Genomic DNA, 12,800 nt, shown 5'->3' on the forward strand with positions numbered 1-12,800 from the left:
GAGGAAATAGGCAGACTACCTGAAAAAGAATTCAAAATAAGGATAGTAAAGATGATCCAAAATCTTGGAAATAGAGAAAATGCAAGAAACATTTAACAAGGACCTAAGAAGAACTAAAGATGAAACAAGTAATGATGAACAACACAATAAATGACATTAAAAATACTCTAGAAGGGATCAATAGCAGAATAACTGAGGCAAAAGAACGGATAAGTGACCTGGAAGATAAAATAGTGGAAATAACTACTGCAGAGCAGAATAAAGAAAAAAGAATGAAAAGAAATGAGGACAGTCTCAGATACCTCTGGGACAACATTAAACGCACCAACATTCGAATTATAGGGGTTCCAGAAAAAGAAGAGAAAAAGAAATGGACTGAGAAAATATGTGAAGAGATTATACTTGAAAACTTCCCTAATATGGGAGAGGAAATAGTTAATCAAGTCCAGGAAGCACAGAGAGTCCCATACAGGATAAATCCAAGAAGAAACACGCCAAGACACATATTAATCAAACTGTCAAAAATAAAATACAAAGAAAACATGTTAAAAGCAGCAAGGGAAAAACACAAATAACACACAAAGGAATCCCCATCAGGTTAACAGCTGATCTTTCAGCAGAAACTCTGCAAGCCAGAAGGGACTGGCAGGATATATTTAAAGTGATGAAGGAGAAAAACCTATAACCAAGATTACCCAGCAAGGATCTCATTCAGATTTGATGGAGAAATTAAAACCTTTACAGACAAGCAAAAGCTGAGAGAGTTCAGCACCACCAAACAAGCTTTACAACAAACGCTAAAGGAACTTCTCTAGGCAAGAAACACAAGAGAAGGAAAAGACCTACAATAACGAACCCAAAACAATTAAGAAACTGGGAATAGGAACATACATATCAATAATTACCTTAAATGTAAATGGACTAAATGCTCCCACCAAAAGACACAGATTGGCTGAATGGATACAAAAACAAGACCCATATATATGCTGTCTACAAGAGACCCACTTCAGACCTAGAGACACATATAGCCTGAAAGTAGGGGACAGAAAAAGATATTCCATGCAAATGGACACCAAAAGAAAGCTGGAGTAGCAATTCTCATATAAGACGAAATAGACTTTAAAATAAAGACTATTAGAAGAGACACAGAAAGACACTACATAATGATCAAGGGATCGATCCAAGAAGAAGATAGAACAATTGTAAATATTTATGCACCCAACATAAGAGCATCTCAACACATAAGCAAATGCTAATAGCCATAAAAGGGGAAATCGACAGTAACACATTCATAGTAGGGGACTTAAACACCCCACTTTCACCCATGGACAGATCATCCAAAATGAAAATAAATAAGGGAACACAAGCTTTAAATGATACATTAAACAAGATGGACTTAATTGATATTTATAGGACATTCCATCCAAAAACAACAGAATACACATTTTTCTCAAGTGCTCATGGAACATTCTCCAGGATACATCATATCTTGGGTACAAATTAAGCCTTGGTAAATTTAAGAAAATTGAAATTGTATCAAGTATCTTTTCTGACCACAATGCTATGAGACTAGATTTCAATTACAGGAAAAGATCTGTAAAAAATACAAACACATGGAGGCTAAACAATACACTACTTAATAACAAAGTGATCACTGAAGAAATCAAAGAGAAAATCAAAAAATACCTAGAAACAAATGACAATGGAGACACGACAACCCAAAACCTATGTGATACAGCAAAAGCAGTTCTAAGAGGGAAGTTTATAGCAATACAATCCTATCTTAAGAAACATCTCGAATAAAAAACCTAAACTTGCACCAAAAGCAATTAGACAAAGAACAAAAATACCTCAAAGTTAGCAGAAGGAAAGAAATCATAAAAATCAGATCAGAAATAAATGAAAAAAAATGAAGGAAATGATAGCAAAGATCACTAAAACTAAAAGCTGGTTCTTTGAGAAGATAAACAAAATTGATAAACCATTAGCCAGATTCATCAAGAAAAAAAGGGAGAAGACTCAAATCAATAGAATTAGAAATGAAAAAGGAGAAGTAACAACTGACTCTGCAGAAATACAAAAGATCATGAGAGATTACTACAAGCAACTCTATGCCAATAAAATGGACAACCTGGAAGAAATGGACAAATTCTTAGAAATGCACAACCAGCCAAGACTGAATCAGGAAGAAATAGAAAATATGAACAGACCAATCACAAGCACTGAAATTGAAATTGTGATTAAAAATCTTCCAACAAACAAAAGCCCAGGACCAGATGGCTTCACAGGCGAATTCCATAAAACATTTAGAGAAGAGCTAACACCTATCCTTCTCAAACTCTTCCAAAATATAGCAGAGGGAGGAACACTCCCAAACTCATTCTACGAGGCTACCATCACCCTGATACCAAACCAGACAAGGATGTTACAAAGAAAGAAAACTACAGGCCAATATCACTGATGAACATAGATGCAAAAATCCTCAACAAAATACTAGCAATCAGAATCCAACAGCACATTAAGAGGATCATACACCATGATCAAGTGGGGTTTATTCCAGGAATGCAAGGATTCTTCAACACACGCAAATCAATCAACGTGATACACCATATTAACAAATTGAAGGAGAAAAACCATACGGTCATCTCAATAGATGCAGAGAAAGCTTTCGACAAAATTCAACACCCATTTATGATAAAAACCCTGCAGAAAGTAGGCATAGAGGGAACTTTCCTCAACATAATAAGGCTATATATGACAAACCCACAGCCAATATCATCCTCAATGGTGAAAAACTGAAAGCATTTCCACTAACATCAGGAAGAAGAAAAGGTTGCCCACTCTCACCACTCTTATTCAACATAGTTTTGGAAGTTTTAGCCACAGCAATCAGAGAAGAAAAGGAAATAAAAGGAATCCAAATCGGAAAACCAGATGTAAAGCTGTCACTGTTTGCAGATGACATGATACTATACATAGAGAATCCTAAAGATGCTACCAGAAAACTACTAGAGCTAATCAATGAATTTGGTAAAGTAGCAGGATACAAAATTAATGCACAGAAATCTCTGGCCTTCCTATACACTAATGATGAAAAATCTGAAAGTGAAATCAAGAAAACACTCCCATTTACCACTGTAACAAAAAGAATAAAATATCTAAGAATAAACCTATCTAAGGAGACAAAAGACCTGTATGCAGAAAATTATAAGACACTGATGAAAGAAATTAAAGATGATACAAAGAGATGGAGAGATATACCATGTTCTTGGATTGGAAGAATCAACATTGTGAAAATGACTCTACTACCCAAAGCAATCTACAGATTCAATGCAATCCCTATCAAACTACCACTGGCATTTTTCACAGAACTAGAACAAAAAATCTCACAATTTGTATGGAAATATAAAAGACCCCGAATAGCCAAAGCAATCTTGAGAAAGAAAAATGAAACTGGAGGAATCAGGCTTCCTGACTTCAGACTATACTACAAAGCTACAGTAATCAAGACAGTATGGTACTGGCACAGAAACAGAAAGATAGATCAATGGAACAGGATAGAAAGCCCAGAGATAAACCCACACACATATGGTCACCTTATCTTTAATAAAGGGGGCAGGAATGTACAGTGGAGAAAGGACAGCCTCTTCAATAAGTGGTGCTGGGAAAACTGGATAGGTACATGTAAAAGTATGAGGTTAAATCACTCTCTAACACCATACACAAAAAAAAAGCTCAAAATGGATTAAAGACCTAAATGTAAGGCCAGAAACTATCAAACTCTTAGAGGAAAACATAGGCAGAACACTCTATGACATAAATCACTGCAAGATCCTTTCTGACCCACCTCCTAGAGAAATGGAAATAAAAACAGAAACAAATGGGACTTAATGAAACTTCAAAACTTTTGCACAGCAAAGGAAACCATAAACAAGACGAAAAGACAACCCTCAGAATGGGAGAAAATATTTGCAAATGAAGCAACTGACAAATGATTCATCTCCAAAATTTATAAGCAGCTCATGCAGCTCAATAACAAAAAAACAAGCAACCCAATCCAAAAATGGGCAGAAGACCTAAATAGACATTTCTCCAAAGAAGATATACAGACTGCCAACAAACACGTGAAAGAATGCTCAACATCATTAATCATTAGAGAAATGCAAATCAAAACTACAATGAGATATCATCTCACACCGGTTAGAATGGCCATCATCAAAATATCTAGAAACAATAAATGCTGGAGAGGATGTGGAGAAAAGGGAACACTCTTGCACTGCTGGTGGGAATGTGAATTGGTACAGCCACTATGGAGAACAGTATGGAGGTTCCTTAAAAAACTCCAAATAGAACTACCGTATGACCCAGCAATCCCACTACTGGGCATATACCCTGAGAAAACCATAATTCAAAAAGAGTCATGTACCAAAATGTTCATTGCAGCTCTATTTACAATAGCCTGGAGATGGAAACAACCTAAGTGCCCATCATCGGATGAATGGATAAAGATGTGGCACATATATACAATGAAATATTACTCAGCCATAAAAAGAAACGAAATTGAGCTATTTGTAATGAGGTGGATGGACCTAGAGTCTTTCATACAGAGTGAAGTATGTCAGAAAGAGAAAGAGAAATACTGTATGCTAACACATATATGGAATTTAAGAAAAAAAAATGTCATGAAGAACTTAGGGGTAAGATAGGAATAAAGAGACAGACCTACTAGAGAATGGACATGAGGATATGGGGAGGGGGAAGGGTAAGCTGTGACAAAGCCAGAGAGTGGCATGGACATATATACAGTACCAAATGTAAAATAGATAGGTAGTGGGAAGCAGCTGCATAGCAGAGGGAGATCAGCTCTGTGCTTTGTGACCACCTGGAGGGGTGGGATAGGGAGGGTGGGAGGGAGGGAGACGCAAGATGGAAGAGGTATGGGAACATATGTATATGTATAATTGATTCACTTTGTTATAAAGCAGAAACTAACACACCATTGTAAAGCAATTAGTCTCCAATAAAAATGTAAAAAGAAAAAAATGAATGAAATGTTGCAAGGTTCCCCTTTAATGATGCCAACTATCACTACTTCTATTTAACATTGTACTCAAGGTTCTAGCCAGTAAATAAGTTATGGAAAAAAAAAAGAAAGGAAGAAATGAAACTGCCAGATGATATGACTGTGTATATAGAAAAAAAAATCTATACCTCTGTTATTAGTTTAGTCATTCTGCTGGAAATAAACATTGTTCAAAATCAATTCTATGCCCACATAAAAGGAATCAACAATTAGGGAGTTCCCTGGTAGTCTAATAGGATTTGGCACTTTCACTGCCGTGGCCCAGGTTCAATCCCTGGTCAGGGAACTGAGATCCCATAAGCCACGTGGCATGGCCAAAAAAAAAAAAAAAATAGCAATCAACAATTAGAAAACAATTTTTGAAAACGATGACATTTATGAGACTATAAGAATATAATGTTATATATACAAAATTTATGTGTAGTATACATTATCATATTATATAATTTTATAATATTACTAAAATATTTTTAAAATATCAATGACCAACTATACACCTACAAAGGATGTTCTGGGCCTCTGTTGAAAGCTATAAAAGTTTATGTATGTGTAGACACTAAGGAAAGCCTAAATAGTGGGGAGATCTAACATATTCAAGGATTTGGGGATTCAAGCATGTAAAAATATTAATTTTCCCAAAAACTGATCCATAGATTCAATACAATCTTACTTTAAAATACGATACTTATCACCAAATTCACAATTAAGTGTATGAAAAAGCAAGCCACAAAAAAAGAAAGAAATCTTTGAACCACATATAATTGACAGTGGGCTTGATCCAGACATATAAACTACTATAAATTACAAGCAAAGGCAGAAGATCCAATGGAAAATGGGCAAAAACACTCTAGATACTTGAAAAGAAAAAATCCAAATAGCCATTTATATGAAAAAGTGCACACCCTCATAAGACATCAGGAAAATGAATGCTAAAATGAGATATAATGATATATTACCAAATTGACAAAAATTTAAATGTTTGAATATTCTAAGTGCAGATGGACGAACATATGAAGGAACAGAAACTCTCATATAGCAGGTGCAAATAAAAATTAAGACAAACCTTTTGGAAAACATCATGGCATATCTAGTATAGAAGAGGGTACACATATATGACCCAGCGAATTCCACTCCTAAGAAATACCCTAAATAAAAGTGTGTACATGCAGACAGGAAACATACAGAAGAATCTATAAGACTGTTATTTGTAACCAAAGATCAGAAACCATTTATGCATCTATCAATAGAATGGGTAAATAAATTGATCTATAGTCAGACAATGGAATATCATGCCAAAATGAAAAATCAGTGAATTACAGCTATATTTTACAACCTGGAGGAATATTAAAGACATAATGTAAAACTAAACTATAGTATTTAGGGATGCAAACTTAGATGGTGAAACTATTAACAAAATTATGCAATTACTTCATTAGTTAGGATAGTGGGTGGCTTGGTGGATAGCTGTGGTGGAAAACAGCAGGCCAAGGCTTTCTGGAAGGTGGTCAATGTTCTATATTTTGTCCTGAATTGTGGTTACAAAGATATTCATTTTAAAATCTTTTGTAAACATTTACATTTATGTTTCATGTACTTTTTCATCTGTGGTATATTTCACATAAGCAAGGTTTTAAAAAATGAAAAACAAGGTCAACAAAACTGAGAATAGTGGTCATTTTGAGGGGAGAAAGGGATTGAACTGATGGCAAACTGGGAACTTCCAAGGAAATTGCAATGTTCTGTTTCTGAAGCTGAATGATAGGTACACTGCTGTTTCTTCTATTATTACACTTTAACTATACATGTACTTTATATATTATTTTGTATCTACAATAGCAAAAGCAAGTAAAAGAAAACACTGAAAAACTGGAATTCATCAAAATTAAAAACTTTTGCACTTCAAATGACAGCATCAAGAAAGTGAAAAGAGGGACTTCCCTGGTGGTCCAGTGGTTAAGGATTTGCCTTCCAACGCAGGCGGACACGGGTTTGATCCCTGGTCGGGGAACTAAGATCCCACATGCTGTGGGGCAACTAAGCCCGTGCACCACAACTACAGAGCCCACGCGCTCTGGAACCCATGCACCACAACTACAGAGCCCACGCGCTCTGGAAGCCCATGTGCCGCAATGAAAGATCCCGTATGCTGCAACTAAGACCCAACACAGACAAATAAATAAATAAATAAATATTTAAGGAAATAAAAAGGGAAAAGATAATCCACAGGAGAAAATATCTGCAAATCACATATCTGATAAGGAATTTATATCTAGAATATATAAAAAACTCTTTCAACTCAATAACAAGAAGATGAATAACACAATTTTAAAACATTAAAGGATTTGAATGGACTTTTTCTCTAAATAAGATATACAAAAAGATGTGCCATAAGCAAATGAAAAGATACTCTCAGTATCAGTAGACTTTAGGGAAATGCAAATCAAAATGACAATGAGATACCACTTCATACACACTAAGGTATGAAGTATATATAATAAAAAAGAGATAATAGTGTCAATGAAGATTTAGAGAAACAGGAATCTTTATTCATTGCTGGTGAGAATTTAAAATGGAGCAGCCACTTTGAAAAAGTTTAGAAGTTTCTCAAAATGTTAAAGATAGAGATACAATATAACCCAGCAAATCCATTCCTAGGTATCTACCCAAAAGGAATGAAAACATATCTGGACACAAAGACATGTACACAAATGTTCATAGCAGCATTATTCCTAACAGCCAAAAAGTAGAAATGATTCAACTGTTCATCAACTCATAAGTGGATAAAAATCTGGTCTATCAATATTTAGGAATACTATTTGGCATTAAAAAAAGAAGTATAGATACATGTCACAACATGAATGAACCTCAAAAACATTATGCTTAGTGAAAGAAGCCAGACATAAAAGATCACAGTCTATAATTCCATTTATATGAAATGTCCAGAACAGGCAAATCTATACAGACAGAAAGTAGGTTAGTTGCTGCCTAGGGTTGGTGCTGTGTGGAAATAGAGGGTGACTGCTAATAGGCTTCAGGGTTTTTGGGGTGATGGAAATGTTCTAAAATTAGATTGTGGTGATGGCTGCATAACTCTGTAAAGATACTAAAAACCATGAAATTGTACATTCAAAATGGGTGAATCTTTTGACATGTAAATTATCTCAATAAAACTTTTTAAAAAGTTGTCTAGTAAGCTAGCTTCCATAAATACGATTGCAGTTTTCTGAAAGAAGTCATCTAAAACTTTTAGAAGTTGATCTTGTTTTATTAAGTTTGTATACTCCCTGCCTCCCTGTTCTTCCCTCTTTAAGAGGGGAAAATTACAGGGCTGAATGAATATCAATTTATTTAAATATGAAAAAGTATAAATCTTCACAGATTAAAAATAAATATTCTCAACTGCTAAATAACTGAGACTATCTCTTAGGGCTGACAAAGAATAAAATGGATTTTAAAAATGAAGAAAATAGGCTATAAGTAAGGCAACCTTCAAAACTCTAAATGACAGAATATAGAGCTTTATACCATAAAGCTTGAGGTAATTAATTTTAAAAACAACTTAGTACAAGATGGGCAATATTCTCAAAATCTTAATGTTTCCACAAAATAAATAAAACTCAGAGTACTTCTGCATCAGCTAGTACAATAATCTGTTATTAAAGGGTATATCCTTGGAAGTATCTGTCTTTCCAGATAAAACTTCTGTAGGAGGGTTGTTTTTACCGTTGATGTGAGGAGGAAACTGCCGGGCCTTGTTAGCTGAGGAACTGATGTTCCTGCAATTGCCATGGCAACTGTCTGGCTTATCATGCTTCCGCTCTCACTCTCATAATCATCGGTGGCTATACAGATTGGTCTTCCTCGTTGATTGTGAGTTTCTGGAAAAAAATCACCCAAAAATAAATAAAGAAAACTTCTGTTTAGCTTAATTAACAGCTATTGAGCAAGCAATTCCCTTTCTTATTCTCCTTTACTCTTTAAAGAAAAACCTATTAACATATACTGCTTATCATTATATTTACTTCTTTTAAAAAAATAATTTAAATATTTTAAACATTAACTCATTCCTGTAGTAATATTTATAGTTTTGTAGAGAACTTTAACTTGCTAGTAAAAGAAGATATAATAATATAAATTTCTGCCTTCAGATAAGGAAACCTGCTTTAGTGATCAAAATACTGGGAAAACTACTCTACTATTAGTCTCTCAAAGGGAAAGAGTTGCTATCTTTATATCACCAGCACCTACTGATAATACATATTAGATACCAGTAAAATTTTTTTAGTTGAACTGGAAGTACTTTATCAGGTTAATTGCTAGTTCAAATGCAACCTACAGTGTTTTCTCTAAGGTAAATGAAGGAATTTAAGTAAATTCTAAAAATGGAAAGCAAGAGGAATAAAACTTTGTGGGTTCCAGTTTTTAAAAAGTAACAAAACTTCAACTTATTAACCCAGTATTAGCAATAAACATCATTGTTGTTATTCGGGTGAATATTAATTTCAATTTTATGTATATGAATAAAATTGAGACTGAGGGTGGTGGACATCTAGCAAGTTTTCTCATATTGTTTTTTTCAGATGAACAGTATACACTCACACAAAAAAACCCTATTTCCTAATAGGTAGGTATAGAAATGCTATAAAATCATTATTTAAAAATTTGTCATAAGAAATGCTTACAGAAACCTTGCAGTGAATTTTCTCACACAGTCAAAAGTTTTTCAGAAATATGTATTTACAGTGTACCTATGTCAGTGTAAGTTTCCTTATATTTCTTTTCCTAAAATAAGATCACCTTTGAGATATTTTCTAATACTTTTAAACACTGAGATTTGCCTTTAGTTTGTCTTAAATATACTAAGTACCTGTAAAATCATACAGCTGAGGAACAGTTTCCATGATAATGCCAATCAGAGGTAGATACAACATAGCCACCCGAGCCTTTATCTGGGGGTCAGAGTACCGTGGGTCTGAGTCGTGACTGGATAGTAAATTGTGTACCATATTGATGACTTTCTTATGCAATCCAAACAGTCTATTTAAAAAGAAGATGAAGAAGCAGCTGCAGTAAGGTCACAGAGATTAGTTAATATCTTTAGAGCAAACAGTAAGTCATGGTACTGAACCACTTTATTCAGCTTCTTAACTTTGCCACATATTTGCATGTATTCCTATAAAACACTTCTCATTTTAAAATTAATCAATGTCCAAAAAATAAATAAAATTAATATCTCGCTGTACAAAATAAGAACTGAGGGAAAAGGAAATACTATACAAATTCATTTAAGAGTAAATCCGAATAGTTTTTCATTAACTCCTTAGGGCATGTTAATACTAAATAACTTAAAACCAGTTACGGTTATATTTTAAAGCAAAAAATGTAGGGGCTTCCCTGGTGGCACAGTGGTTGAGAGTCCGCCTGCCGATGCAGGGGACACGGGTTCGTGCCCCGGTCCGGGAAGAGTCCACATGCCGCGGAGCGGCTGGGCCTGTGAGCCATGGCCGCTGAGCCTGCGCGTCCGGAGCCTGTGCTCCACAACGGGAGAGGCCACAACAGTGAGAGGCCCGCATACCGCAAAAAAAAAAAAAGTAAATTTTAAGTAGTTGTAAATTTTATTTCATCAAATGAAATCTTTTCACATTTAACCAAAATAAACTTTTTTTTTTTTGCGGTACGTGGGCCTCTCACTGTTGTGGCCTCTCCCATTGCGGGGCACAGGCTCCGGACGCACAGGCTCAGCGGCCATGGCTCACGGGCCTAGCCGCTCCGCAGCATGTGGGATCTTCCCAGACCGGGGCACGAACCCGTGTCCCCTGCATCGGCAGGTGGACTCTCAACCACTGCGCCACCAGGGAAGCCCCAAAATAAACTTTTATTTCCTTTATCTAAAAGAAAAATTCTCTACCTAATGGGCTATGTAGTCCATGGCTAGGGTTGCCTTCGACATCTCTATTTAAACTGAACTTCCTTGCTCATTTGGGCCCTTACAACTTTCTAGACTCCCAATCCCAAGTTTCAACTGGCTAATACACTAGCAAGGATCACTCTCATCTTCACACTTTTTTGGCTTCTCTTCTTAGACTGAAGCTGCTTTGACTATGAAAAACATTCTAAAGAAAAATTCATCCAACTTCAACTGCCCTTAATGCTGTATCTGGCAGCTGTTTCAGATCTTATTCTCTCTCCTTAAGCCTCTCACCATCAATCTCAATAGAAGACCTTACCTCCAACTTTCTTTTAGGAAAGAAAAGCCGTTCTGAACTTGCTCTGGCCAGGTCTTTTAACACATCTCCATCTTATAGCTACCAAATCAACTTTCCTTTCATCTCAGAAAAAATTCTTTCTTCAATAGCTTCAGTGTCCTTCCTCACTAAGTTCTTCCCTTCTTTCCTATCTTGAAAATACATGTTCACTTGAAACTAGTTTGCTCTGGCTTATTTATAGTATTTCTCTTAGTAATAAACTATTATATGATTTCTCTAGTAATAAACTTCCTGAATGTGCAGTATATATCAAGCGTTTTTTTCCATTTACTTCCTAATATCTACTCTCTTTCTCTGAAACTAAGTTTTTGAATGCTTACCACATGGTATTGTATCCCTTTCATCACTTAATAGCTAAATGATTTTTCAAAGATACTTAACCTCTGTTTCCCTATCTATGTATGAAGGTAATAATCTACCTCATAAGGTGGCTGTGAAAATTAAGATACATAATTTATGTAACATGCTTATTAGCACAGTGCCTTGCACACTGCCTTTTTCAGTAAATATTAGCTTTTCTCTTTTAAGATCACACAGCATATTTAAAAGCTAGGACTGGAAACCAGGTATTCTTCCTCCGGGGCTCTTTTGCTTATCTACCATTTTATGTAGCTATATATGAAATCTACCTGGAGATTCTTCTTCCTTCCAGTTTTTATTCAGAAAGTATAATTTTAAATACTGTCAAGAACTCCATCTAATGGACATATCTCAGATTTCATTTTCTAGCTCTCTACTTGACACTTTGTCATCTTTTATGTTTTCTTCTCTGTTTTCTCCAAAGAGTTCCCATTATTCCTCATATTCTCCATCATTCTTCCCAAGTCTCAGATTCTGATCATTTGCCTTTTATGTTCTCCCTTTCAACTTGTATCATCAGTGATGATTCTCAAACCTGGGTATATATTTAACATCTCTCAGCAGCTACCAGCGCCAGACTTCAACCTATCTAAACTCTACCCACTGGTCTTCATGAAGCCTTTTCATGTGTCTACATTACTCAATCACATTCAGCCATTATACACATACACACACACACACACACACACACACACACACCCATATGCAGGAACTGTCATATCCTATGCTAGATGTTGGAGATAAGACATTGTCCCTGTTCTTAAAGAGCTTGCTTTAGCAAGAGAGAAACACAGACACAAAAATAATAATTCAGTTTTACAAATGCTATAATAAAGGTGCTAATCTTCTTCAAAACTAGGTCTGTACTACAAAATTTGCATTTAACCATAGTATCCTGTTCCAATGTTGTAACTTTCTAACTGCAATGAAAATTTCTAGAGAGCAAATCTTTGGTCATTATTAGAACATAGGGGCTTCCCTGGTGGCACAGTGGTTAAGAATCTGCCTGCCAATGCAGGGGACACGGGTTTGAGCCCTGGTCCAGGAAGATCCCACATGCCGTGGAGCAACTAAGCCCGTGCGCCACAACT

The 12,800-nt window shown here is 35.5% G+C and overlaps 1 protein-coding gene across 6 annotated transcripts in view; it reads right to left on the reverse strand.

Moving 5' to 3' along the window:
- Window positions 1-12,800, reverse strand: part of DOCK7 (dedicator of cytokinesis 7) — a 208,106-nt gene that overhangs the window by 51,037 nt on the left and 144,269 nt on the right. For all 6 annotated transcript variants that reach the window (XM_067726375.1, XM_067726373.1, XM_067726376.1 and 3 more), the window contains 2 exons: window positions 9,951-10,120; window positions 8,807-8,961 (listed from right to left, as the gene is read on the reverse strand). In XM_067726375.1, coding sequence (XP_067582476.1) covers window positions 8,807-8,961; window positions 9,951-10,120 — 325 coding nt within the window. The remainder of the gene's footprint in view (window positions 1-8,806; window positions 8,962-9,950; window positions 10,121-12,800) is intronic.

Source organism: Pseudorca crassidens, chromosome 2, assembly GCF_039906515.1.
Source record: "Pseudorca crassidens isolate mPseCra1 chromosome 2, mPseCra1.hap1, whole genome shotgun sequence".
Lineage (NCBI taxonomy): Eukaryota > Metazoa > Chordata > Mammalia > Artiodactyla > Delphinidae > Pseudorca > Pseudorca crassidens.